The sequence below is a fragment of the Psittacula echo genome, assembly GCF_963264785.1.
Source record: "Psittacula echo genome assembly, chromosome: 18".
Taxonomy (NCBI): Eukaryota; Metazoa; Chordata; class Aves; order Psittaciformes; family Psittacidae; genus Psittacula; species Psittacula echo.
Genome location: NC_137754.1, coordinates 4,738,962 through 4,764,942, shown reverse-complemented (window position 1 = coordinate 4,764,942; position 25,981 = coordinate 4,738,962). Strand labels below are relative to the sequence as shown.

General features: G+C 51.7%; 2 protein-coding genes across 7 annotated transcripts; both read left to right on the top strand.

Annotated features, from left to right (window-relative positions):
• Positions 1 to 633: 633 nt before the first annotated feature.
• On the top strand, positions 634 to 16,094 carry MSANTD2 (Myb/SANT DNA binding domain containing 2; the record flags this gene model as incomplete). Of its 6 annotated transcripts, none has more annotated exons than XR_013958209.1 (5): positions 634 to 1,095; positions 7,997 to 8,255; positions 9,702 to 9,762; positions 12,084 to 12,365; positions 14,063 to 14,189. XR_013958209.1 is itself a non-coding variant. In XM_080631782.1 (4 exons), 4 exons carry the CDS (start codon positions 634 to 636, stop codon positions 16,058 to 16,060), a joined length of 843 nt encoding a protein of 280 aa, XP_080487908.1. In that variant the 3' UTR covers positions 16,061 to 16,094. The 6 variants fall into 6 exon arrangements, 4 of the variants coding, with proteins under 4 accessions (XP_080487908.1, XP_080487907.1, XP_080487910.1 ...); XR_013958210.1 differs by having other exon boundaries at positions 12,081 to 12,365; XM_080631782.1 differs by lacking the exons at positions 12,084 to 12,365; positions 14,063 to 14,189 and adding an exon at positions 16,000 to 16,094.
• Positions 16,095 to 16,862: 768 nt separating this feature from the next.
• On the top strand, positions 16,863 to 24,216 carry LOC308228424 (endothelial cell-selective adhesion molecule-like; the record flags this gene model as incomplete). The annotated part of the gene is made up of 7 exons (XM_080631740.1): positions 16,863 to 16,908; positions 21,771 to 21,928; positions 22,280 to 22,493; positions 22,573 to 22,728; positions 23,015 to 23,137; positions 23,238 to 23,376; positions 23,862 to 24,216. 7 exons carry the CDS (start codon positions 16,863 to 16,865, stop codon positions 24,214 to 24,216), a joined length of 1,191 nt encoding a protein of 396 aa, XP_080487866.1.
• Positions 24,217 to 25,981: the final 1,765 nt, after the last annotated feature.

Sequence of the window (25,981 nt, the reverse complement as noted above, 5' to 3'; positions counted from 1 at the left end):
GACCCCCGTTATCTGCCCCCCGAGGTCATCGATCAAGGCCTCCCCGTGGTTCCAGCCCGCAGCTTGGGGTGCTCGGCCTCAATCGAGGGTGCTCAACACCAGTTTGAGGGGTGCTCAGTCCCAGGAAGAAGGATGCTTAGCCCAGATTTGGGTTGGTTTAGCCCCAAGGTTTGGGGATGCTCAGCCCCAAGGTTTGGCATAATCAACCCCAATAGTGCTCAGCCCCAGTGGTGGGTGCTCGGAGGGTTCCAGTGTGTTTGGGTGTCTCTGCCCCACACACGAGGTTCGCTTGCCCGTGGGGGCTATGGGCGCGCTGGTCGCGGGGGTCCTCAAGCCACACCCACCGCCAAAGCCACGCCCAAAGCCACGCCCACCACGTAACCACGCCCTCTGCCCATGGCCTTACCCTGCGACAAACCGCGCCCCCCGTGCCCTTAGCAATGGCCACGCCCCCTCCCACATAAACCACGCCCACCAATGAGTTAGCCACGCCCATTCATCGTTGCCCAGTCTACAGGCCCCGCCCCTATCCGGCATGGCCACGCCCCCTTCACCAAAGGCCACGCCCCCACACCTCCCGCCGGCGGCGGAAGCCTCACGTCAGTTCCGCCCGCTCGGTGCGGCACCTCCAAGATGGCGGCGCCCTGCGGCTCCTCGCAGTTCCCGGCCGAGCCGCCGCTGAAGGTGCCCAAGATGGAGGTGCTGTCGCCGGGCTCTCCCAGCGCCCTGAGCGACGGCAACCCCAGTCTCTCCGACCCCTCTACTCCCAGTGGCGCCTCCCCGCTCGGCACCGGGCCGCCGGCTGGCGGGGCCGGCCGCGGCGGGGCCTCGCCCTCCGTCTCCTTCTCGCCGGGCGCTGCCGCCGCCGCCGCCGCCGCTTGCCGAGGGATGTCCTGGACGCCGGCGGAGACCAACGCGCTGATCGCCGTCTGGGGTAACGAGCGGCTGGTAGAGGCGCGGTACCAGCAGTTGGAGGGCGCCGGGACCGTGTTCGGCAGCAAGGCCCCCGGGCCCGCCATGTACGAGCGCGTCTCCCGCGCCCTGGCCGAGCTGGGATACGAGCGCACCCCGTCCCAGTGCCGGGAGCGCATCAAGGTACCGCGGCCGGGGAAGGGAGCACGGAGGGAGGGAAGGGAGGTTATGTCCCGATGTCCCGCGGTGGCTTTTACCTCTGGGGTGTCCCCTCGTGGTCCCCCATGTGAGCCGGTTTGGGCTTCCTTTGAGAAGCTGTGTTCCCAAGGCTCAATCGCTTCGGAATCGATGCCGAAGCATCCTGTGGTCCTGGTTGGGGGTTCGGACCACCCTGTGGACCAGGAATGGGGACACGATGTCTCCTGGGATCAGCCTTTTGTGCTGTCTGTGCTGGCAGCTTTCCTGAGCATCCCTGGGTGGGGATCACCCCATCCCTTGGGATCACCCCATCAGAGTCTCCTCATTCAGGCAGTTTTCCAGAGCATCCTGTGAGCCTGGTTGTGAGCATCCCATGGGCTCAGTCCAGCCTCTGGCCATGGGATGGAGGCACTGTGTCCCCTGGGATCAGCTCACTGGCTCTCTGCAGTAACCAGTTGGTGTTTCCTGGCCTGGAGCCATGTCCTGGGGGTTCAGCCCTTGCACTCAGCAGCATCTTTTGGACCCGGATGCTGCATCCTTTGGGTTTTTTCCCACATGGATTGGCTGTGGCAGCATCCTTTGATCCTGAGTTGGGAAGAGAATGGTGTCCCAGCCGTTTCTATCCCCTTGGACAGCCCCCAGCAGCATCCTTTCCCCTGGGATTTTGGGGCATCGCATCACCATGGTTGTCCTGAGTGTCTCGGGTTCATGGAGGGTGGCAGTTGCCTCCCAGTGGTAAAGGGGACTCCCAGTTTTCCCAGTAATGAGGGCTGGTTTGGACTCTGATTGCCCTTTTGTTCTTGTGGTTCCTTCCTTAGCTTTGGAGTTGCCTTACAGGATATAACATCTTCTACTGGCCCATACCAGAGTGTGCTGCAGGCTCTGAAACCTCTTTAATAATGAAACCTGTCCTCCAACAGCCCCAGGGATGCGTGTCCTGTGGTGGCAGGTTTTAAAGAGGGATCGTTCCAGTTGCATCATTCCATGGGGAAGAGAGAAAGGCTGGGTGTGGTGTCCAGCTTGTGAGCATCCCATTTCTACAAAGAGCTGTTTGGCGGGACTGTTGTGGGAATCACTGTGGTGTCTCTTAGAGTAGGTTGGGCTGGAATGAAGCTTGGAAGGATAGATTCAACATTCCCAGCTCCCTCCAGCTTTACAAGTTCTGGTCTCTCAGTGAGTTTTCCTCTTGTCATCCTGTTGATTCCAAGTATTTGCTGCTCAGGGATTCATTTCCCTTGAGCGCATCCAAAGAGTTTTTGAGCTGCAGCCTGAAGCCTCTTTGAGTCCCTTGTTTTCTCAGCAGCTTTCAAGGTGCTCGTTGCTTAAACTGGTTCTTCTGCAGAGCTTTGGGCTTTGCCAGAGGCTGATGCCTGGTGGAAACGTTACTTGAGGTGGTTTGGTTTTGGCCACAAGACCTTGATGGGTTTGGGTTGTGGTAGGAGCTTATGCAGCAACTGTAGAGGACCCTTACCCCAATTCTGGCCACAGGCTCCGCAACTATTGATGCTTCAGGTGATGCTGAGCAGGCTGGGAGAAGTCTCACATTAAATGAGCCCAGAATTGGCTGTTTGGCTTTGGATGATGCTGGTCACAAGTTGTAGCTGCTTTGGGTCCAGAACAAGTGTTTTGGTGACTGCTGGAAGATCCTATGCTCCCAGTGGTTTGTGAGCTTCTCACAGAGGATTCTCCCCCTTTCCTTTAAGGAGTGATTCTTGACCACATCTTTGCCTATAAAAAGGTCACACTTGAAAGAAACCACACATCAGGCACCAACCAGCCAGCCTGGAGGCAATAACAGAGCACAGGGCTTGTCTTTATCACCTCGAAGAGCAGCTCTTGACAGATCGGGTAGGTGTTTCTATATCAACACACTATATGTCGGCATGGATCTGCCAACAGTGCTGTAGTGTCCTGCTGGAAGGGAGTTATCCTCTTGCCACCCATGCACTATCCTGTGCCTGTAGTCATTCACAGGTTGACCTTGCTGGGTGAAGAACAACCACTGGATATCAGTTGTGTCCAGCACCCTGTGCCCATCCTGCTGTTACACATCCCAGATCCCCACTATGAGGACCTTCCTCAGTGCAGTCATCTGCAGGCACACAAAACAAATGGCTTTCCCAAAGGCTTGGGGCTTGCAGTAGCTTTTTGGCTGGAATGTTGTGAAATGGACAGTCATGGAGAGCTGGGGGTTCTCACAAGAGCCAAGAGTTGACCTTGTTATAGGGATTATTGAGATAGTTGTGATAGCTGCTGCCATCCCTAAAATCCCAGTTTTTGTGGGATTCCAGGCAGAATCAGCTGTTTGACTCTTGAAGCTCAACCAAGGATGAAAATCACTTCAAGGTGGAGGGCTCAATGCCTAGATCGTCTCGGAGACAGAGGAGAGTGACCTGAACACGCTGTTGGCCCTGTCCACTGTTGGCTCTCTGAGCTGAAAATGGAGCTGGGGAGGTGGTGAGGAAGGAGCACATGGCTGCATCATTCCATGTATTATCCATCATGTCCCGTATTTCCCTCAAGGGCCTGTAGTGTGAGGATTTGCTGATGTATTATAGAAGTAAATCGTGCTTAAAATCACATCAGATTCCACTTATTTTGTCTTCAGGCCCCTTGCCTTCCCTGGAATCTGCCAAGTCTTGAGAAGTGATTTTAAAATGACGTGGAAAGGAAAAAGTCAACTCCAAAGGAGAAAGTTTTCCACTTGTATGGCATAGCTGCATTCCCTCCTAATTCAAACAGGATGCAAAGGAAGGTCCCAGCTTTTCCTCTGTCTTTCAACATCTGCATGTGCTTTGCTGCACTGCTGGCCTGCAAGCTGGGAATAAGACCCTGCTTGGGTTTGAGCCACTCTGGAAGTGTCTGTTTCAAATTTAGGGATTCACACATAACCATCCCAGCAGCTTTTCCGGGTTTCTTCCCTTGGAAAGGGACCTTGAATCTGATTCTGTGGCTCTGAGGACAGTGATTGGCGAGTTCAGCAATCGGGAACTGAGGATTGGAACATCTCACTTCTTGCCTGGTGGCTTCCCAGAAAAGCTGTCCTGTGCTCTGTGGCTTCCTTATCCGGGTGCATCAAGTCTTATCCTTAATCCTTGCTTGTTTAGTGATGTATCCCCAGTCATTTACTACAGCACACATGCTTCTCATCCAGCCCTCCTCCTATTTCCTAAGCGTCTTCGTGGCAAAGCCTGGTTGGTGCATCCAGAAACTCATTCCCTCCCTGCAGCAGTGCATGGGAAGCCTTTAAGTCTTATTTTTCCTGGTGTTTCAAGGCAGGGAATGGAATATTTGGCCAAACCCTTTCCAGACTTATGTGCTGGTTCCATACCCTTCACAACTGGACAATGGGAGGGGAGCTCTTGAGCTGCTCTTATCTGCAGGAAAACAACTTGTGGCCTCATGCTGTGATGTTGCCATCCTGAAATCCCAAAGCCAGTGTATCCAATGTGTATTCCTTGGTCTTTTACACTGATTTTCACTTCTTCCCTTTTCATGCGTGGCTGTGGTGGATGCTCTGGGGCAGTGTAGGTGAGCTTTTACTGTTGCCACTGACCGTGCAGAGCTGTGTGAATCAGGAGGAATTTTCAGGCAAAAAAAGTCTTGGTTTAGTTCAAAGGAGTGATGGAATTATTCCGTTAGTATAAAGGAATAATGTGCTCCAGTTGTTTGAGGGTTTTGGGTCTCACTGCCCAACACAGACCCACTCCCTTGGAGCTGGATTCTTCCTCCTCACCCTGGATGGGAACCGGGGGTTCCGCTGGGTTGGGGTTGCCTGCTGAGTGTGTAATTCCTGTTTTAGAGGAAAAAGAAATCCCGTGAGGATGCTGGTTAAGCACTCTTAAAGTGCAAAGGGGAGAAGGGAATGCCAGGAACCCACATGAGAGGGGAAGGAATGTCAGCCCTTGGTGTGTTGTTGCTTCCAGTGATGGGCTTCTTTGTAATGGGGCTGTAGTTTTAGCAGCTTTATGATGTAAATAATCTCTTCTTAAACTTGATGTTGCTGTCATCTGGTTTGATCTTCTCTGTGATGAGGCAGGTTGGATTTCACCCTGAATTTCATCATTGGGTCCAATAACGTGGAGCAGAGCGTAGAATCATAGAATCCCAGACTGGTTTGGGTTAGAAAGGACCTTAAAGCTCATCCAGCTCCAGCCCCTGTCGCGGGCAGGGACACCTTGCACTAGAGCAGGTGCTCCAAGCCCCTGTGTCCAACCTGGCCTTGAGCACTGCCAGGGATGGGGCAGAACTTCTGCCTAAGATCCAACCTAATTCTCCCCCTTTTCAGTTTGAACCCGTTACCCCTTGTCCTATCACTGCTGTCCCTGATGAAGAGTCCCTCTCCAGCATCCTTGTAGCCCCCTTCAGACACTGACAGCTGCTATGAGGTCTCCACGCGGCTTCTCCAGGCTGAACAGCCCCAATGTTCTCAGCCTGTCTCCATATGGAGGTGCTCCAGCCCCTGATCATCCTCATGGCCTCCTCTGGACTTGCTTCAGCAGCTCTGTATCCTTCTTACATTGGGAAGGAGCTGCCTTTCAATTTGAAAGGGGTCAAATGCTGGACCAGTGGGGTACATTCCACAGCAGCCAGCCAACTGCCCACCTTCAGATTAGCTTTGCCTTCTATTCCTATTAAATGAGTTATATCTTTGTCTTGCATTTATTATCTCAGGCCCACAGCCTTCCTCAAGGTCCCTTCCTCAAGCTTTTCTGACCAGTGTTTCTGGTGGTTCTGCTGCAGTTCCTGTAGAGTAATCAGTTCTCCTGTGGCTTCACTTGGAGAGGAGACGAGGGCTCCTGAGTGAGAAAACCCACACTGAGCTTTTTGACTGTCCTCTCCTTTGGGTTTTGTAATAGAAATTAAGTGGGGCTAATCTGTCTTCGTATTGCAGGCAGTGTGGCAGAGCAGTAAGCAAAAGCCTCGGTCTCTTCCAGTCTGAGCAGTCACTGGGCAGTTATCAGGTCTGTTTTCCATTACTTCTCCTAAATTTACTGGTTTCTTGTCTATCTGTACCGATATATGGTTGTACACTTCAGGAACCACAGAGCAGGAGCTGAGCTGGACACCAGGAGGAATAGAGGAGGTGCATAACTGAATCCTAGATCTTAAATCTTGGTGATCAGAATAAGCTGCTGGGAGAAAGGTGTCTGAAGCACTGAGTGCTGGGAAGTGCCCCAATGGTGATTTCCTGAGGTCCAGGCAGTTATTTAGGTCTTATCAGGGTCTCTGAAGAAAATAATGGGAGGTGGAGGTAGCTGCAGAGGGATCTGATCCACCTCACCCCTGTGGTGCATCGATGAAACGGGGCTGACCCATGTGAGTTTTGGGTGAACATCACTTAGATGTTCACCAGCAGGGTAAAACTGACTTGCTGCTTCAGTAGTTTTGCTTCTGCTTCCAGGGCTCTGAATATCACCAGGAAACTGGTTAGGAATGTCTTCCTTTGCTGCTGATGCTGTTAAACCAGTGTATGAGGAGCATTAGGTAGGTTTGAGCTTTCTGGTGATGTAAAGGTTCCTTTTGGGGGGGAAAACCCAAGTGGTTTTTGCAGTGACATGTGCTTGATAGTCTGTTACAGTGTTCTTCCAGAACACAAGCAGACAGGAATAGCTCTTCTCAAGTTAGTGTCTCTCTTCAACTCCAGAGGTGGCTTTGCCATTCAAGCTAGAACCTGAGCAATCTACCATTGTGGAATCACAGACTGGTTTGGGTGGGAAGGGACCTTAAAGCTCATCTAGTTCCAACCCCGTGCCACAGGCGGAGACATCTTCCACTAGAGCAGCTTGCTCCAAGCCCCAAATTCTATGTTAAAAAAATAGGTTTTCTAGCACTCCACCAATCCAAAGACCATCAAGATCCAGCAGACCTGGGACACATCATGACCTTTCAAACGTACAGTGGTGGTAGAATCAAAACCACTGTGAGGGATGCCCATTAAGATGATTTTATCTTCTTTTAATCCCCAAATAGTTGTGTGTTGCTCTGGATTAAGGGGTAAATGTGGTAGAGTTCTAGAGCTTTGCCTTGCTGGCACTCAAACACTGGTCCAGCCGTTGGAATGCTGAAGGGAACACCAAAAGTAGATGATTTTGCATCGGTCCCTGTGGGAGGTTTTGGCCTCAGTGCTGGTTTTAAAGTCTTCTTAGAGCCACGTTAGCATTGTTTCATGCTTAATGCTTGCTATCAAAGTCTGGCCATGTGAAGCATTATTGATTTGACCTCTTTTAAATTTCAGCAGCTTCACAAGAGGCAGAGTGAGTTAGTAAGGAATGCAGAATATGTAAGTAATAAAACATTTTCCTAGCTGAATAGCTTAGGCATATACATTTCGTACCTCGTGTCTTCTTACCAGAGTGAGGAAGGTTGTACCATCTTTGCTTTGGGGGACTCTTCTTTCTCTTGCCCTTCCTCTTTTCTCCCTGCTGCACCTTCTCCATGCTGGGGGCAGGACACCAGCTCTGCTTTCTCCTCCTCATAGTAGGTGTATGTTTTCCTGGCTGGTTGGTGTCTCTGACTGGGGGTCTCTTGGTATTTGTAGTGTTTTCCCTATGTTTCATGGCAGATCTGGGAATTCTTTTCTTTGTTTTTGAAGCGGGGAAGAGGTTAAATTACACGAGTTAAATCTGATGAGCCTGTAGCTGCTATGCAACTTTGTCCTGTGCCATAGATGTTAATGCTAAATCGCTGCAGTGGGAATGTCGGATACATGCGATGGGTGTAGATTAATTTGGGAGCATTGCATTTAGGGCAAATACTGATCAACAGAAGTAACAGAAATCCCCCAAACCAACCCAAATCTCTGCCTATAGCAGCTGTTCAGCTGTCTGTAAGTGTGCTTTCCCAGCCCATTGCTGTGTGATTAACCTGCCCTCTTCCATCTTAGACCCTGCGTAGGTGCTACAGCCGCGTGAAGGAGCATGGTGTCGGGAAGAGGAAAAGCAGCTACACGTTTGAACAGCTGGAGCAGGTCTTTGGGCAAGGAGGATGGGATTCCCAGCCCTGCCAGCCTGTCCTCATCAACAGCAGCGGCTTGTACCAGGAGCTGGAGTCGGACAGCAGCACGATGGAAGAGTTTTCACAGGAGGACTGGGGAAATCACAGTCAGGATCTTCATTGTTACCAGACTGGTGAACAGGAATTGGGTAAGAAATCCCATCCTGGTGCATCTCCATCCTCTAGGTTTTACTTGTGCTCTGTGCTCATGCTGATCTCTCACTTACTTGTCTCACTGCCAGCTTCCATGTTTTGGACATCACACACTGAAGATGTGAAACACATGATCTCCTTGGGGAGAAAAGGAAAAGAAATACCCCAGTGAAAAGCAAACTGTGATTCCTGAAATATTTTATGACTGGGACTTGAGTTTAAAAAGCCTAGCAGAGGGAAGGGAGGGCTATGTGGCCAGAAATGGTGTAGGACGAGGCGATACATTCCCTCTCTCCTTCCCCTGCCTGGTTTTGCTCCCCCTCGTGGGATATAGGGAGATATTTTCCCTTTCATTGATATCCAGCTGAACCTGTGTGTTACCTTCAAACACTCTTCACTTACATTAAGAACAGGACTTCAAACTGCTTATAAAAACGTGTTGCTCCTTTTTCTTATATACCCTAACTAGGGTGTATGTGATGTTTTAAACATGTAAATGTGCCTATATCCAGATGTAAGGCTTTTTTTTGCATTAAAAAGGAAGCAAGCAAGCTCAAACTGCAGGATTTGAACCCCTCCACGTGCTTTCCTTGCCTGAATTCTTGCTGTTTCTGCATAAGAATCAATATATTGATGAATTTGGGGATTTGCTCATTGCTTGTTGTATATTGAACATGGTTAAACAGAGCGAGGTACCACGTTGTTGATACAGAACACACTGATCTGAGCAGTTTGGTGAAGAAGTGGCTTTCCTTAAGTCTGTTTCTATCTCTTGACCCACTGATCTTACGGGGCTATTTTAACAGGAGTTATTTTCATGGCAGAAACTTTAACTCAGTAAATTCAGTGGGGATCCAAACAAAGCAGCAGTTAGAAGATGAGTTGGATAAAAACTGATGGTGCCATGAATTGCTTGGTTTCTTCCCCTGGTGATTTGTAGGATGAAACAGGGAGAGGAGGTGCAGTCACATATCTGGACCCATCCATGGTGAGGGCAGTGCTGGATTGGGAAGCTTTGAAGGAATGTTCAGAGCAGTTGTGAGAAAAGCACATAGCACACAACATCTAAATGGAATACAGATGCATTTGGGAAGCAGAACAGCCTTTTTCTCTTTTTCCCCCCTCCTTTTTAACAATGGGGTTTGCAATTCAGTTGATTTAATAGTAGGAATTGTAGTCTTGTCCTTGAGAGGTTTTGCACTTGTGGGGATAGCTTCAGATTTTAATTGACCACATCCATTCCAATGGAAATAAAAAATCCCATTGATTTGGAGGATTTAGGAGCTGGAGTTGTCTCATGCAGAGCTCTAGCGGACTGCTGGGCTCGGGAAGCAGCTCTGGATTTATTTATTACTTATTACTTCATTTCAACCTCCTTTCTTTAGAAAAGCTTTAGGAAAATGATCTAAACCATAATTATGTGTTGGGATTTTACCTTTCAGATGAAATCCCTACCACCAAAAGAACATTAAAGATAAAGCAGGAATCTTCTGAAGACGCACAGTAAGTAACTTCTGAATGTTTTACCCTGGAATGTGCTTCCGTGGGGATGTTGTGCAGAAGGGGAGGAGATTGGAGCCTTCTGATTATAATTATAAATCCATTGTGCAAGACTGTTCATACAGACGAAGCTGCTTGCTGCATGATGCCAGTTACCTCAGAACATCTGAAAAGCTTCATGGCTCTTCTTTCTTCTTGGCTTGGTCACTCAGTGGCTGAATCAAGACTTACTACATGAATGCAGAGGGCTTAAAATGGGCATTAAATCCATGTCAGATTCATTAGAGATGTGTGTGGGCAGGCTTATAGCATGACACAAGGCTTCATTCTCAGATCAATTTGTAATCTTGGTGTTTGGGGTTGGTTCTTTTCCCGATTTTCCTTAAGTTTGCCCCTTTGGACATAGGACAAAATAAAGGAAGAGAGAGAACAGGGACACAGCACCCCTGCAGTTGTGTGCTGATGGCTTGGTGTGAGTAATGCTTGTGAGAAGAGTTCCTGCTTCCCCTCAGTGGGAAGGCATGCCAAAACTTGGGGTTTATATATATACTTTTAATTTATTTTTATAATTTTCCAGAGCTGACTTTTAACCTTGTTGGATCAGTTTAATCTGGAGCATTTGGAATGCTTGGAGCACGCGAATCTCCCTCGCCTCGCCAACAATAACGCAGAGCCTTTCAAAAATGAAAGGAATTGGGCTGTATTTACTCAGGCTTTACTTTCCTCTGACCTTCAGGGTTGTAAAACCCCCGAGGTGGTGGTAGATGCATCTGCAACCATCACAAACTGGCTTGCAGACTCTCCTGGGTGGGTTCTGAGCATCCCATGAGCAGTTTGTAGTGTCATCTGAAATCAATGTGGTGTTTCCTGTGCTGGAAGAGGAGCTTCTGTAGGGTGGGAAGTCGTCAGCACTGGGGGCATTAACACCGTGTCGCCGAGTGGTAACAGAACAGAGGCTTTTTGTTGTAATTAAATGAAAAAAATCCTCTAAAACCTAAAAAAAAAAAAAAGTTAAAATAATAATAGAAAAGAAGCATTCACTGCAGTGGCCTCCAAACTCCTCACGTCAGATGGGTTTTCACAGTACTCAAAGGTGACTTCTTTAGCTCAACATGGAGCAAATTCAGTTGAGCAACTCGGTGACCTGGAGGAGAGTAACTTTTTTCATCCTAAACATTATTATTGCCTCTTTGAACCGTTCCTTGGGATTATCCAGAGATAATTTTGCCTTTCAAAGCATGCTTTAGGGAGCCGCAGAGGCAATAATCCTGAATTTTCAGAGGGGGAAGCTCAGATGTGTGAACCTTCTCCTCCAGGGATTGATGTGGAGATGCTGGCTGGATCAGGTTTGGTAGATGAGACCTTTCAGAGTTCTCTGGTCATTTCCCACTCCAAGTTCCCTCTAAAATGCACAGGAATGTCTGAACTCTTGGGTGTCCCGTGAAGCCTGCAGGTAATAAGCCCATCGTTTGTGCTCACTGAAAGCGCAGAGCATCTTCCAACACAGATTTACTCAAAACTTCTTTTCCCCCTTCTGTGAGGCCAAGGAACTTTTTAACCCTGATTTAGTAGATTGAAGGCAGTCAGGGGCAGTGGGGCTGATAGGAAGATAAGCAGGATATTTATTCGTTATCTTCAAGAAGAGTTGCATCAGCGCTTAAAAGCCACAAGAGATAAATAGGTCTCAGAGTTCTTCACCTCTTTGGCTGGTGGTTTAAAATACATAAAACTGATTTCAAAGGAGGTACAATTTCATCTGCACTCTTGGTCAAGGTCAGGTTTTCAGTGGAGAGAATGGAGGTGAGTTCAGGTTCCCTGCTGAACCTTTCTGACATGGTGATGCTCAACCTCAAGCATGTGTTTTGCCAAAATCACAAATTCATGGAGTTAATCATGTTGGAAAAGCCCTTTAAGCTCATGGAGTCCAACCATTGCCCCAGCACTGCCAAGGCCACCACTAACCCATGGCACTGAAGGCCTCATCTACGCTGTATGTGAACCCTTGCAGGAACGGTGACTCCAGCCCTGCCCTGGGCAGCCTGTTCCAATGCCTGAGCACCCTTTGGGGCAGGAATTGTTCCTCAGCTCCATCTAAACCTGTCCTGGTGCAGCTTGAGGCCGTTTCCTCTTGTCCCATCCCTTGTTCCTTGGGAGAAGAGACCAACCCCTCCTGGCTCCATCCTCCTGTCAGGCAGTTGTAGATCTTGGCTTGCTTCCTTCTTTCTCTTCCCGTGGGCTTTTGGAAGGGGGTTGGAAGCTTTTGGAGCTAAGCAGCCTGCAGAAATCCACAGCTGCTGATGTGCACCACATTCTTTTCCTAGCAGAGAGGATGGGAGAGCATCACCAAGGTGTTTGCCATAGGAAACACATCACTGAGCCCTCTGGGTGCTGGAATTTATCCTGGCTCTTCTTTTCCCGATCAAACACACACGTGTGATGCTGCTGTTGCTGTCAACTGACCCCAAACCTGCAGAACCAGAGGGAACTCCCTTTTCTCCTGGGGTTCAGCTGCTCCCCCCAGCTTGGCGAGCACGAGGACCTGATCCTGCACCTACAAACCTAATGCAGTCGATCTCCAAGGACAGCACTACTTCTCTTAGCTTCAGGTAGTAAATAACTGGCCTCCAGACTTATAAAACTTCCCATATTTCTTGAGTTCCCTGATTTTCAGCAGTGTAGGAAGCAAATAGCAATAGGAAAGCTGTGTCCAGGTCCCGTGCTCCATCAGCAGGGTGTTCATTCCCCACAGCAGCTCTGTTGTTGCCTCTTTTTGGCACGCTGCTGCCTCCAAATAAGCTGCAAAGTGAAATGCTGCTTCCAGCTCTGGTCTGCTATTTCAGATTGATTTGAAGAGGCTTTTTATTCACTGTGGGCTTTGTGAAGATGAACTAGAAGCATGAGGAGCTGGGTCCTTCACTGAAACCAGCTGTTCCAGCTGCTTTGATGTCTGCTTTTGTTTGGAAACAGCCTTTAGAACAAATTTACACCATATCTTGTCTCTGGTGTCTTCCTTCCCACATTTGAATTCCAAATGCTTCCGAGGAGAAAGCCATGCAGATGGCCAGTGGCCAGCAAGGGAGGTCGAGGGTTGATGATGGAAATCCAGCTCCAGGGCAGTTTCCTACTGAAAAATGAATAATGGCAAGGACTTGACTGTTAATGCTTCCAATACCTCTGCTTGGCCACGGCGTGGAGGTAGATCTCCTGCGCAGCAGGGCAGCCAAGAAGCGGAGTCCTGGTGTGAGTGGGAAGAGAACACTCCAAACCCAAAAAGCAGAGTGTTTTCAGATGTCTTTTCTCTATTCCTCTGTACTCCAAGTGATAATTCCCTCTGTGGAAAGCCCTTTCCTCCTGCACCGTGCTGCTGGAGATCACCTCTAGTGAAATCCTTCCTCTTCTCAGCACTTGGATGAGTGACTAATCATTTTTATTCCCCCAGCAGCTCTATTTTGTGCTGCGCTAAACTTAGCCAGGGTATTTCTGGTGTCATTAATAAAGGTGGGAGCTTTTCTTTTGGGTTTTTAGCTCCGTTCCTCCGCTGTTGACTGAAAATCTACCCACGCTGCTTTCTCCTGTCGCTGGCTTTGGATGGGATGCTTGCTTTCAGTTCAGTTCAGCTGTCTGTCTTGAGTCAGGCGAGTGTAGAACAGCAGCGAAGCACACACCGTGCACTACCTGTTCCCTTCTCTGCCTTGTCCCCTTGTCTGTCTTCTCCCTCAGAAGGTGAACTTGTGCTTGCAAAGGCAGAAATCCACAGCTGCTGATGTGCACCAGGTTCTTTTCCTAGCAGAGAGGATGGGAGAGCATCACTAAGGTGTCTGCTGTAGGAAACACATCACTGAGTGCTCTGGGTGCTGGAATTTATCTTGGCTCTTCTTTTCCTGATCACACGCACACGTGTGATGCTGCTGTCGCTGTCAACTGACCCCAAACCTGCAGAACGAAGAGAAGCTGTGGCTGCCCCATCCCTGGCAGTGCTCAAGGCCAGGTTGGACACAGGAGCTTGGAGCAAGCTGCTCCAGTGGAAGGTGTCCCTGCACGTGGCAGGGGTTGGAGCTGGATGAGCTTTAAGGTCCCTTCTAACCCAAACCAGGCTGGGATTCTAGGAAAGATCCTGAAGTCTTCATTCCAAAGTTGAATTGTCTCTTCCAAGCCAACTTAGACCAGGTTGTCCCAAGCCCCATCCATCGTGGCCCTGCAAAAGTGATTAACATTCCCCAAGGTTGGTGTGTTGGCCAGGATGGTTTTGCTGCTCCGGTTTACTGATGCCTTTCTCCTTCTCTCCATGTTTTGTAATTCCCAGGAAGCGCGACGTCATGCAGAACATTATGCAAATCTTGGAGTCGGTCCAGTTGAAGTGGGAGCTGTTTCAGAGCTGGACAGACTTCTCCAGGCTCCACCTTTCCAACAAACTGGCCATTTTTGGCATTGGGTACAACACCCGCTGGAAGGAGGACATCCGCTACCACTATGCGGAGATCAGCTCCCAGGTACCCCTTGGGAAGCGGCTCCGGGAATACTTCAACTCGGAAAAACCGGAGGGTCGAGTGATCATGACCAGAGTGCAGAAAATGAACTGGAAAAACGTCTATTACAAATTCCTGGAGATCACCATCAGCGAAGCCAGGTGCCTGGAGCTCCACATGGAGATCGACTGGATCCCCATCGCTCACTCCAAACCCACCGGAGGGAACGTCGTCCAGTATTTATTACCAGGAGGAATTCCCAAAAGCCCTGGATTGTACGCTATTGGATATGAAGAGTGCCATGAGAAACCCCCCTCCTCTCCCACCGAGCACAGGGCGCCTGATCCCGGCACTGAGACTCAAGGTGAGCTGGAGGTTCCTTCTCCACAAGCCTCGCTCCGGGTGGACATGGAATCCGCCCGGATTATCTACTGTTATCTCGGCATCGCCGAGGTCCGGACTCTCCAGCAGTGCCTGTTTTTACACTTCCAGGCAAACACCAAAACCTTCAGCAAAGATTGGGTCGGGATCAACGCCTTTTTATCTCAGAACTGCCTCGTCGAGCCCGGCGTCTCCCCCAAATCCATCTACATCAAGTTTGTGGAAGTGGAGAGGGATTTTCTTTCCGCCGGCTCGTTGGTAGAGTGCCTGGAAAAAGCCATCGGATATCCCTTAAAATTTAACAACTGACTCTCATCCTTCATAAGGATTCGGGCTTTCTGCCCCTGTTTTCCATCCCACTACCAGACGCTTCCAGCTCCCGGGCAAATAGGGACTTTTCCGCCTGGAAACGAGTTTTGGGATGACCAGAGGCTTGCGGGGGGGAGGGTGCTTCCCATCAGCTCACCCCCAGCAAGCAAGCGTATCCCGGCTCTCCGGATGCTTTTCCTCCCGGAGGAGAAGCCACCGGCCTGTGAAACGACTGTAGGTACATTCCACATGGGACAAGCACGTAGACGTGGCGTTTTCATATGGAAAACTGAGTTGGGGGGGGGGGGGGTGTTCTTTATTCCACGTGTCCCATTTTTACACATCCGTCTCCTTATTAAGTGTTATTATGGATCTGGATAACGAAGCAATAGACAAGGGCAAGTTGAACCTTGACTCACCTCCATGGAGACTGTTCCTCAAATCCACCCTTAGATCCTGTTGTATATAATTTAGAACTTCACTTTTGTCACCATCAAGTGTTCTCCTCTCTCCAAACAGTGTTGCCTGCAAAAAGACTTTGGTTTCCGTGATGTATCCCACTTTTCCTCGTAGCGTTGCCATATCCACTCTTATTTTATACCATTAAAAGAATTCCTGGCCTTTTTTATTTTCCTTTTGGAGCACTGGGTTTGATTTTGGGGTTGGGTTTTGAGTTCTCAACTTCTTGGGGGAGAAGAAACCTGGCAGCTGGGAAAACCACATTGTTTTTCTGTCAAACCATGTTTTATGGATACAATCAAAGCTGTGAGAATCGGGGATTGGGATAGGGAGGGATGGGAGGGATAAGGAGGGAAGGACACATGTTCCTATCGAAGCCCTATCACCGCCGGCTGACGCTGGCGCTTCCCATTCTAAAGCTCATCAATCAGTGACCTTGTGACATGATGAATGTGGCAATCGTAATAAAATCAAGCAAACATGGATGGGCTTCGGAAAATGTCTTTCTCCTCCTCAAAGCGAGGGAATTATGGAGGGATAGGGAGGTTCTTCTGGGACTTTTCCACTGCGGCTTCATTCCAGAGGTTGTTAATGCGGGAGATGTTTGATTGATTTCTTTTATGAGGCTCATTTCCTTCCCCATGGAGATGCTAATGTCTTGGACGCTGGAGGTTGGATGCGGATGAGGCCCAGGATGGTGGAGGGAGGAAGAGGAGGATGTCACCCAGCCTGCTCCCAGTGCTCAAAATAGGACAAATCCCCCCAAAACAGGGTGAGTTTTCCCAAAGAACCTGTGCCTGGAGCCGAGGAATGCATCTGATGGACCAGGAGGTGAGATTGCTGCTGGGCACAGGTGGGATCCTGGTGGGAGCTGCCCGGTTGATCCTTCAGCGTCACTCCCTGAGGCTGGATCCTGCGATCCCGGCAGCCAGACTGGATTTACAGGGGGAGATGAGGGCGAGGAGGGATTAATTCCTCCCCCCTCCTCCTCCAGCATCTAATCCCGCTCATCTTCGAGGTCTGACCCTGCTTGGATCAAGGACCGGGATAACCTCAGCCAAGCCAGATTCATCCCGGAGCTCCCTAAAATGCAGGAGCTTGATCCAGAGAGTCAAAAAAACCTCGGTTTTGGGGTATTTCTTCATTTGTTCTTAGGGATTAACATGTTTATCCAAAGGCTCCCGGCCACACTGGGATGCTCCACTGGGAATGGGATGGGATGTGGCTGGGGATGCCTTAGGAGTCCCTGTGCCCCCCCCCGCTGTGTGTGACACATGATAACCTTAATCCATCATTAATAATAACCCAAATAATGAATTAATCATCGCAGAGTGGGGGGGGAGCACTGCCTGGGGGTGGGGCTAGAAGAGGCCCCGCCCCTTTGTTATGCCCCGCCCCCTCGGAGGTTCCCCCCCCCCCCCCCCATCCCGGTTCCTCCCCCCCCCCCCAGGCGCGGCCCCGGCACCTGCTGCGGCGGCGGCTCCGGCCATGGGCGCGCTCCCGCGGTCCGCGCTGGCGCTGGCGGCGCTGCTCGGTGAGACCCGGGGGGGGGGGCACCGGGCGGGACACGGTGGGGAGCGAGGGGGGGACCGGAGCGCACCGGGCGGGACACGGGAGAGATGCAGCGGCACCGGGCGGGATGCGCGGATGCAGAGGAGCCGCCGGACAGGTTCTGAGGGCAGCGGGCAGGACGCGGGGGTACCGGGAGGGGGTCTCACCCGCTGGCCCCTCTCCGTGTCCCCGCTCCAGCAGGCAGGTGGGTGCTGGGGGTCCCATCCAGCCCGTCCCGGCCTAGGGGTGCCCTGAGAGGGGAAATCTCTGGGTCTCTTGGGAAAAGGCGCTTTGTTCCTTGGAGCTGCCGAGTGGTGCCTTCCAGCACCCCCGGACCAAATCCCACCCAAGGGGGACCCCGATGTGTCGCAGGCGATAATTCACCCTCTGCACAGCATGGGGCAGGGGAAAAAAATCCGTGGTTTTCCTTTCTCCCATGATAAAATCCCGCTGCTTCCCTTGTTTATTGGCGCTCAAATCCACCCCAGTTGGTTTTGGGGTGACAGGTCTCAACCGCTTTCCGTCCACCAGGTTTTCCCATCTTTCCCCCCTTAATTCCCAACCTTTTTAGAGGTTTTTTGAAACTCCAAAGGGAAACATCCCTCGGCGTTCCCAGCGAAGGAGAGGCCTTTGGGGAAAGGAAACGGCCCCAAAAACAATGGCAGTGGCGTTTCCTCCCGGCGGGACACAGGGTGGGGGTCCTTGCTCCTGGAGCTCTTTTCCCTCCTTGAAGGTTGTTTTCTATGATAAGAGTTAATGGAAGGAAGAGGCACAGGGGTCACTTGGTCCTTAGATCCCACCAGGATGCTCCTTCACTGCATCCCGACGGTGTTGATTTGCATGGGGTCTTGGTGGATCTCTGTTGCCATCCCCAAACCTGTCCCCGTCCCATGTCTGTTCCCAGTCCCATACCCACCCATGCCTGTCCCCTTCTCCATCCTCAATCCTATCCCCAATCTGTTCCCCAATCTCAACCTCATCCCATCTCTGTCGCCATCCCCAATCCCCTACCCATCCCATCCTTGTCCCTGTCCCCATCCCCAATCTCATCCCAATCCCATCTGTTCCCCCTCCCTGTCCCTATCCCCAATCCTGTCCTGAATCCCGTCACTATCTCTGTCCCCAGTCCATTCCCCAATCCCATCCCATCTCTTCCCATCCCATCCCCAGCAGAGGTTAAAGCCCATTTCTATCTATGGCAAAGTCACGTATTAGTGTTGGTATTATTTTAGTTAATTATTTATTTTCCCCAAATTTGGCCTCTCCGGAGGATATGGCCATTCCTGGGCCCCCCCCCCCCCCCAACATTCCGCCTCCGGGGTCGTGAGAAAAGCCACCATGGATTTTCCCAACGGACGCTGCTCCGCAGCCCGGCATCTCCTATCTCCCAGTTATAAATAGTCGGAGTTAAAGGAAGATGCATAAACCCCCCCCCCCCAAAAAGGAGGGATGGAACAGGAGGAGCTGGGTGCCGAGCTGCTCCCTGACCTTTTTTTCTGGGAGTCATTTTCCCGGCCCTATTCCCGCTGTGGATTTTAAATCCCAAAGCTTGGGCTCTTGGGATTTAATTTGGGTCCCAGTTTCACATGACTCCAGAGCCTTAATCCTATCGAACGGGGTCATCAAACCCCAAGCGCCTCCAGGCTTTAATTCCCAATAGCTTATAGGGTGGGGTGGGGGGGAGTTTTTTGGGAATGCTGGGGTTTGGGGTGGGAAGGAGCTTTTGGGGGGGTGATTCCATGATTTTAGATGAGGATTGGGGTGTTTAATAGAGGTATATTGAGGTTGCTGTAGGTGAGCAGGGATATAAAGGTGGATGTTTCCTTAGGGACAGAAGTTCAAAGGTAAATGTAAAAGGTTTCTTTTCCATATGGAAAAAATTAAAGGTGTTTTGAAAGGTGCATTTCAAGATACTTATTCCATAGGGAAAAAAATATTTAATGGGATTTTGAAAGGTAAATTTAAAGGTGGGGTTTTTTCCATGTGGAAAACAAACTCCCAGCAGATGGGCTGGAGCGGAGGGAAACCACTGGGGCAGGTGCTTAGCTCAGGGCTGCTGGATGCAAATCCCGGTTTTTCAGCCCAAAGAGCAGGCGGGAGGTCCCGAGATTCCCCCTTTTCCCCCCCTGCTCCGCATCTGAGCGCCGGGAGCGGCTTAATTTTTCTATCTGGTTAAAGCATTAGAGGATTTGGAACGTCGAGGTGGCCAAAGCTGGAGCTGATGCCAAAGGGATCCACTCCTGCAGCACCAGCACGGGCTCTCCCGGCCTGTTTTAGGGTGACATTTGTCCTGGAGGAGGAATTTAGGTGGAATTCTGACAGAAAAAGGGGATCTGGGGAGTGAGGTGCGGAGCCATCTTCCTCTTCCCGATGTGCAGGAGTGGGAATAATGGAGCTGTGGTCTCTGATCGCTGGGATTTAAGGATGCTGCCTCAGAGCAGTAGTAACAGTCGTCATTAGGTTTCAGAGTTAACATCCTGGTGAGAGCACGGGGAACCCCGCCAGTACCGATGCTGGGGGCTTTGGGATACATGGAACTTGGGATAGAACCAGGAACATCCCACCAGTGCCGGAGCTGCTTTTCCTGCTCTGGAGCCTGGATTTTCCAAGGGACCTGAAGTACCATTTGGCCTCTGGCTCTTTTTTGTGCCCCAGAAGTGGTGGTGATGGAGGAGATGGGATGAAAACCTGGATTTTCCCAGCTTTTGGGGATGTGTGGCTGTTTAGGAGCTGTGGCGTCATTTAATGATAGCATTTGCATCATTAATGAGCCATTATTATTATTAATAGTAGTAGTAGTATTACTCTATTATTAGATTATCCATACTATTGAATTATCCATATTATTATATTATCCTTATAACTAGTATTATAATTCTTATAAAACATAATTATATCCACAGTCATTATACAATATCTATTACAAATGATCTCTTTTATTCTAGAAATCACAAGATAATCATTAATTATCACATATTTTCCTCTTGATTACCTACATTTACTTCCGTATATTTGTAAGGATGAAAGCTTAAAAACCTGGATTTTCCCAGCTGCTGGGAATGTTTAGGAGTTGCAGCATCACTAAATGATGCCATTGCATTATTAATTAACATTATTACTATTACTATCCTAATTATTAGCATTATTGGTATCGATACTATAACTATTAGCATTATTATCAATATCGTTATTAGCATTGTTATCACTGTTATTATCACTATCCTTATCATGACCACTATTAGCACTCTCCCATCCTCACTATTATCACTATTCTTGGAATATTCTTTTATATATATATAAATATATATATATTCTTTAATATTCTTATCAAAACATACCTCTATTTATTATTATTAGAGAATTCCTATTATCAATGGTCTTGTTCAATATTAAAACACAAGAGAGTTATTAGAAATCCCATCTTTTCTTACCCAATAACCCTCACTTAATACAAATATCTTCCTCAGGGTAACTAATTCCAATGGAATTGCTGTTGTTTTCCCATATCACATATTTCCTTCTATCCCGTAGTTTCATAAACCGAATGATATTAAGATTAATATCCATGATTTCTGCTCCCTGATGCCGTCTCCATCACCCGGCAGCATTTCCCTTGCCAGGATTTAAGGGTTTATGTTCTTGGTTCTATTTTTAAGCATCTTCCTCCTCCCGCTTTTCCTCCGGAGAAGGGAAATTTGATTTAATTAATTCATTTTTTCTCAATTCCTGGGAAGACTTTATCGGCCGGAGCAGAGTTTCCTGCCTGGAGCTGGAAGGCTCTGTCCGGAAACCGCTCCGATGCTTTGTCAGGAGGGGGACGAACGGATGCAGGGAGGAGGCTAAAAATATTGCCCCCCCCCCCCCCCCCTGCGCCTTGTTTTCCTCTGGAAAAATCCCATTAAACCCTCGGAGTCCATAGGGAAGCTCCCTAAATCCTCCAGAACCAGGGATTTTCCCCCAAATCCCAGGTGGCAGCGAGGATTTGGGATCATGGGGTAGCATCATCCTTTCCCCTGCATCCTGATCCAGAGCATCCCTGGGGCTTTGGCAGGAGCTGGGCCAGTCGGGGACACGGATCAATGGAATGCAGGGATGGAGCCACCAGGATGCAGGTCCTCGGTGGCATTCCCCTGGGAATATAAACCTAACTAAACCACAGCACAAACCTGCTTGAGCCGATTAATTTTCCAGCTGAGCTTTACGGGCAAAGCCAGGGAATAATCTTCCTGCGGGAGCCGAGCATCCTTCTCCAGCTCGTGGTACTCTCTTGTATCCCATTGCTTCTTCCCCGTGGGTTTTGGGGATGCTGGGATGCAGGGGATGCAGGGGATACAGGGATGGGGTGTTTGGGATGAGAAGGGATTGGGGGATCAAGGAAAACCAACCATGAATAATCCCAGTTTAGTGCTGGCAGCCAAAAGAGGGGATGCTGGAAGAGCTTGAGAGATGCACATGGATGTGTCCCCCCAAATAAATCCAATGGGATGGAGAATCTGGTGCAGCATCATAGGGGAGGTTGAGAGTACCCCAATACTGATCTAAAGGGGATGTCTGGCCACCGCAGCCCCTTGGGAGCAGCAGCATTCCCATGGAAAGGGAGATCTTCAGCCAGAGGTTTTCCCATCCCGGGCGGGCAGGAAATGGGGATGGGAGGGAATGGCATTGTCCTGCATCCTCCAGAGCAGCTGGAAAGCCCTTCCTGTGGCAGGGAAGGAGAAAAAATGTCCTCCTGGCTCAGCTCCCCGGCGGTGCCAGGGATTGTTGGGTTTTCCCTTTGGAACGGGGAGGTCTCTATGGGAAAAGAGCAGCTGGGATGAGTCACATCCCATGTTCTTCCCCTCCCAGGTGTCTCCTCGGCTGTGCTGGAGGTGCACGTGGGAACAGGCTCGGTGTTCTCCGTGGAAGGGCAGCAGGTAGTGCTGCCCGCCTGGTACACCAGCCATTCCCAGAGGAAGCCCTATGTCACCTGGCTGCTGGATAAGGAACATGCTGACCCCTTCCAGGTGAGACGGGAGGGGAGGTGGTTGCGAGAGGCTCATGGTGTCCATGAAGGGGAGGTCACCGTGGTGGGGCGAAGCCTATGGTGTCTATGATGAGGTAGTTCCCATGATGGGGGCAGGATCATGATGCCCAAGACAGGGTGTACTTGTGGTGCCCGTGGTGGGGAGATGCCCACAACGGAGGGATGCTCATGGCATCCGCAGTGGGGAGATGCCCATGTTTCTCATGCTGTGTCTGCTCAGGGCAGGTGAGGGTGGAGGGGGCTGATCTACTCACAAAAGTTGGGATTTGGGGGAGTTCCTCTCCTACAACCCCGTCTGGAGGAGACCGAGTGTGTGTTATCCCCCTCACAGATCCTGACCTACCTGGACGGGGTGGTGAAGGTGGAGGAGACGGAGCTGAAGCCCCGCGTGGGGTTCCTGTACCCCGTCCTCAGCCACAACATCTCGGTGTTCATCAACGCCACCCAGGAGCACGACTCGGGCCAGTACATGTGCACGGTCAACGTGGTGGATGAGGCCTCCAGCATGGGCAAGAACATCGGCGTCATCAACCTCACCGTGCTGGGTAAGGCCCTGCTGGTCCATCCCCAGCTCCCTTTGTCCTCTGCCATGGTATCCCTTGGGATTCATGTCCGTGTCCACAGTGCCGCCGGCCACCCCGTCCTGCCAACTGCACGGGGAGCCCACGGTGGGAGCCAACGTGACGCTGAGCTGCAGCTCCAGGAAGGGGAAGCCCTCTCCCATGTACCAGTGGCAGCGCACGGCACCCACCCTGCAGGTCTTCTTCCCCCCAGCACAGGGTAAGGGGAAACTGGGGGGGAACCGAGAGCTGGAAAATCCCAGGAAGCTTCAGCTTTGTCCGTGTGATGCCTGGTCTTGCTGTGGGAGCAGGGAGGGGAGCATCCCCTTAACCCTGCCCATTCCCTACACTAGGGGAATGTTCCCTCCCCTCTGCCCATTCTCTGCAGGCAGTTAACAGTGGGGAGAAGGTTTCAACCTCAGGCCAGTCCTCATTAGGTTTCAGAGTTAACAGGATGGGGGCCAGGGGCACGGCCAAGGGCAGCACCCGTATTTCTTCACCCTTAGACTGGCACAGGGGCACCCTCAAGCTGACCAACCTCTCCCTGGACATGTCGGGGCTCTACGTCTGCGCGGCCGAAAACCAAGCGGGTTCGGCTGAGTGCCACATCGTCCTGGAGGTGCACTCAAGTGAGTACGTGTCCGCAGGGCCGGGGGGATATTGTCCCTGTGGAGTCCCCATGGGAATGAGGAGGGAAGCAAACCCTCCCTGTGCCGCTCTGTCTCCCAGCTAGCACCAAGGCCGTCATCGCCGGCTCCGTGCTGGGCTCCCTGGGTGCGCTCGCCACCGTTGTCTTCTTCGCCCAGCGGGTCGTGGGATACCGCAGGAAAAAACGGGATGGGCAGGAGGAGGCAGCCAACGAGATCAAGTGAGGCGGCCCTCCCGTGGAGGAGGTTCAGATGTCAGCGCTAGGTTCCAGAGTTAACGGGGAGGGGCAGGTTTCCATCTCTGCAGTCGTCATTAGGGTTCAGAGTTAACACTGGGGTGGGGGGGTGTGGGGGGGTGTGTGTGTTCCAACCTCAGGCTATTCATCATTAGGTTTCGGCATTAATAGGAAGTGGGAGGAGGTTTCCATGTCTAGCTGTCCCGTGTGGGGGTGTGGAGAGGAAGGTGTCCACCTCTGCCCAGTCACCATTAGGTTTCAGAGTTAACAGGAGGCTGAGAGGAGGTTTCAATCTCTCCACAGCCCTCAGTAGGTTTCAGAGTTAACCGGGACATTTCCCACCTCAGTTTCTCCCCTTTCCCTCTTGTTCCCCTGTTTTGGGGTCCAAAAACTTCATTGGGGGGGTGCCAGAGATGGGAATATCAGCATTTCCTGGCGCTGCTCCCTCCAACCCTGTCCTCTCTCAACAGGGAAGACGCGGTGGCCCCCAAGACCCCATCATGGGTGCGGAGGCCGGTGCCAGACACCCTCTCCAAAGCCAGCACCTTGTCCTCCATCGCTGGGCGCCGGGACAGACCCTATGGAGCGAACCCCCCTTCGGACACCACCTCCATCCTCACCACCACCGGCAGCTACCGGGGCCCCCCTGCGCGGGCAGGGGGGCGCCCCCCGGGCCTTTCACCCCCCACCCTGAACGGGGCCCCCCAGCGCCGCCAGGATCCCACTCCCATTCCCTCGGGATCGCTGCCCACTTCCAGCTTGACACGGGCGGGCGCTGTGCCTGTCATGGTGCCGGCACAGAGCCGAGCCGGCTCCTTGGTCTGACCCCCCCCACCCCATAAAATGGGGTGTCCAGCCAGCACCCCCACCCCCATTTTTTGGGGTGTTTTCTCCCTTTCTGGAGTCTTTTTTCTCTTTTTAAGACACCTTGAGCAGCTGGACTGGCTGTGGGGGGGGTTAATGGGTGCGGGAGGCTCCGGGGGGTTTAGGGGGCTGGGGCTCCCCATACCTAAAACACCCCAAAATACCCTCTTTGGGGGGGGGGGAGGCCTCATTTTTTATATATATATCCTTAGATTGGTTAAAATTGGGGATTTTGCATAAGAGGATTAAAGGGGGGGAGGGAATGGGGGGGGTGAAGGGAGGGACGTGCCTTTTGTAGGGGTTTTGTGATTAAACGCTGCCGGGCGCCTGCTGTGGGGGTGACTCTGTGCGGCCTCGGGGACCTGGGTGACGTCACAGGGGCTGGGTGACGTCAGAAGGGTGGCCTGTCCGTCTCCGTGACATCACACCGTGCATCAGACAGGGTGATGTGGCCTCTATGATGTCACGGCTTCGGTGGTACCGTGCGTGACCGTGTGACGTCACGGTGACGTGGCACAGGCCTGTGTGACGTCACACCACGTGCGACACTCAACTGTGTGACATCACAGCCGCATGTGACACACCCGTATGGCGTCACAGGCACATACGGCAACACGCCTCTATGACGTCACCTGTGGCATCACCGCCTGCCTGACATCACACCCACGTCTGACATCACAGCTGCAACATCACGCTGCCCTGAGCGTCACGTGAGCCGTGTGCGCTTGTGTGATGTCACACGTGCCCGTGCGACGTCACAGCGGCACGTATGACATCACAGCTGGGCATCACACACACCCCCCCCCAGCTCCGCGCTGTGACCTCACCGCTGGGCTGGTGACGTCATAAGGCGCAGGGACAGCGCGCTCCGCAGGAACCTTTATTGGGGTCGGGGGCTCCGGGGGGGCGGGGCCGGGCTGCGGGGGGGCCCCGGCGGGCGCATGCGGGGGACGGGGCGAGAAGCGGCTCCGGGGCCTCGGCGGGCGGCGGCGACGGAGAACGAGGGGGTCCGGGGGCGGCGGGAGGAGCCTGGAAGAGAGCCACGGGTCAGAGAACGGCCGGAGCCCGGCGCCCTGCACCCTGCACCCCGTGCCCGGCTCCTGCAGCCTCTGCCCTCCTTGCACCCTGCCCGCACGCTGCTGCCGCAGCCCGCACCCTCTCCATGCCCTGTCCCCTCCCTGCCCCTGCTCTCTTTGCACCCTGCCCACGCTCTGCTCCTGCTGCTCGCACCCTTCCCCTGCCCTACTTGCAGCTCACCCACCCCCTGCCCTGCCTGCGCCTAGCGAGGCAGCCTAATGGACTTTGTGGGCCTGAGCTGCTTCCCCACAGCAGCCCCACAGCACCCTTGCTGCATCCCCATTGTATCCCAGTTGCATCCTCAGTGCATCCCCATTGCATCCCTGTTGCATCCTTGCTGAATCTCCACTGTATCTCTGCTGCATCCTCAGTTCATTCCCACTGCATTCGCACTGAATCCCCACTGCATCTTCAGTTTACTGACACTGCACTCCCTCTGAATCCCCACTGTGTCCCCACTGCATGCTCAGTTCATTCCCATTGCATCCCCAGTGAATTCCCAGTTCATTCCCATTGTCTTCTCACTGCACCCCCACTGCATTCTCTTTGAAATCCCAATGCTTCCCCACTGCATCCACAGCTCATTCCCACTGCATCCCCACTGTACCTTTGGTTCATATCCATTGTGTTCCCACTGCATCCCTAGTTC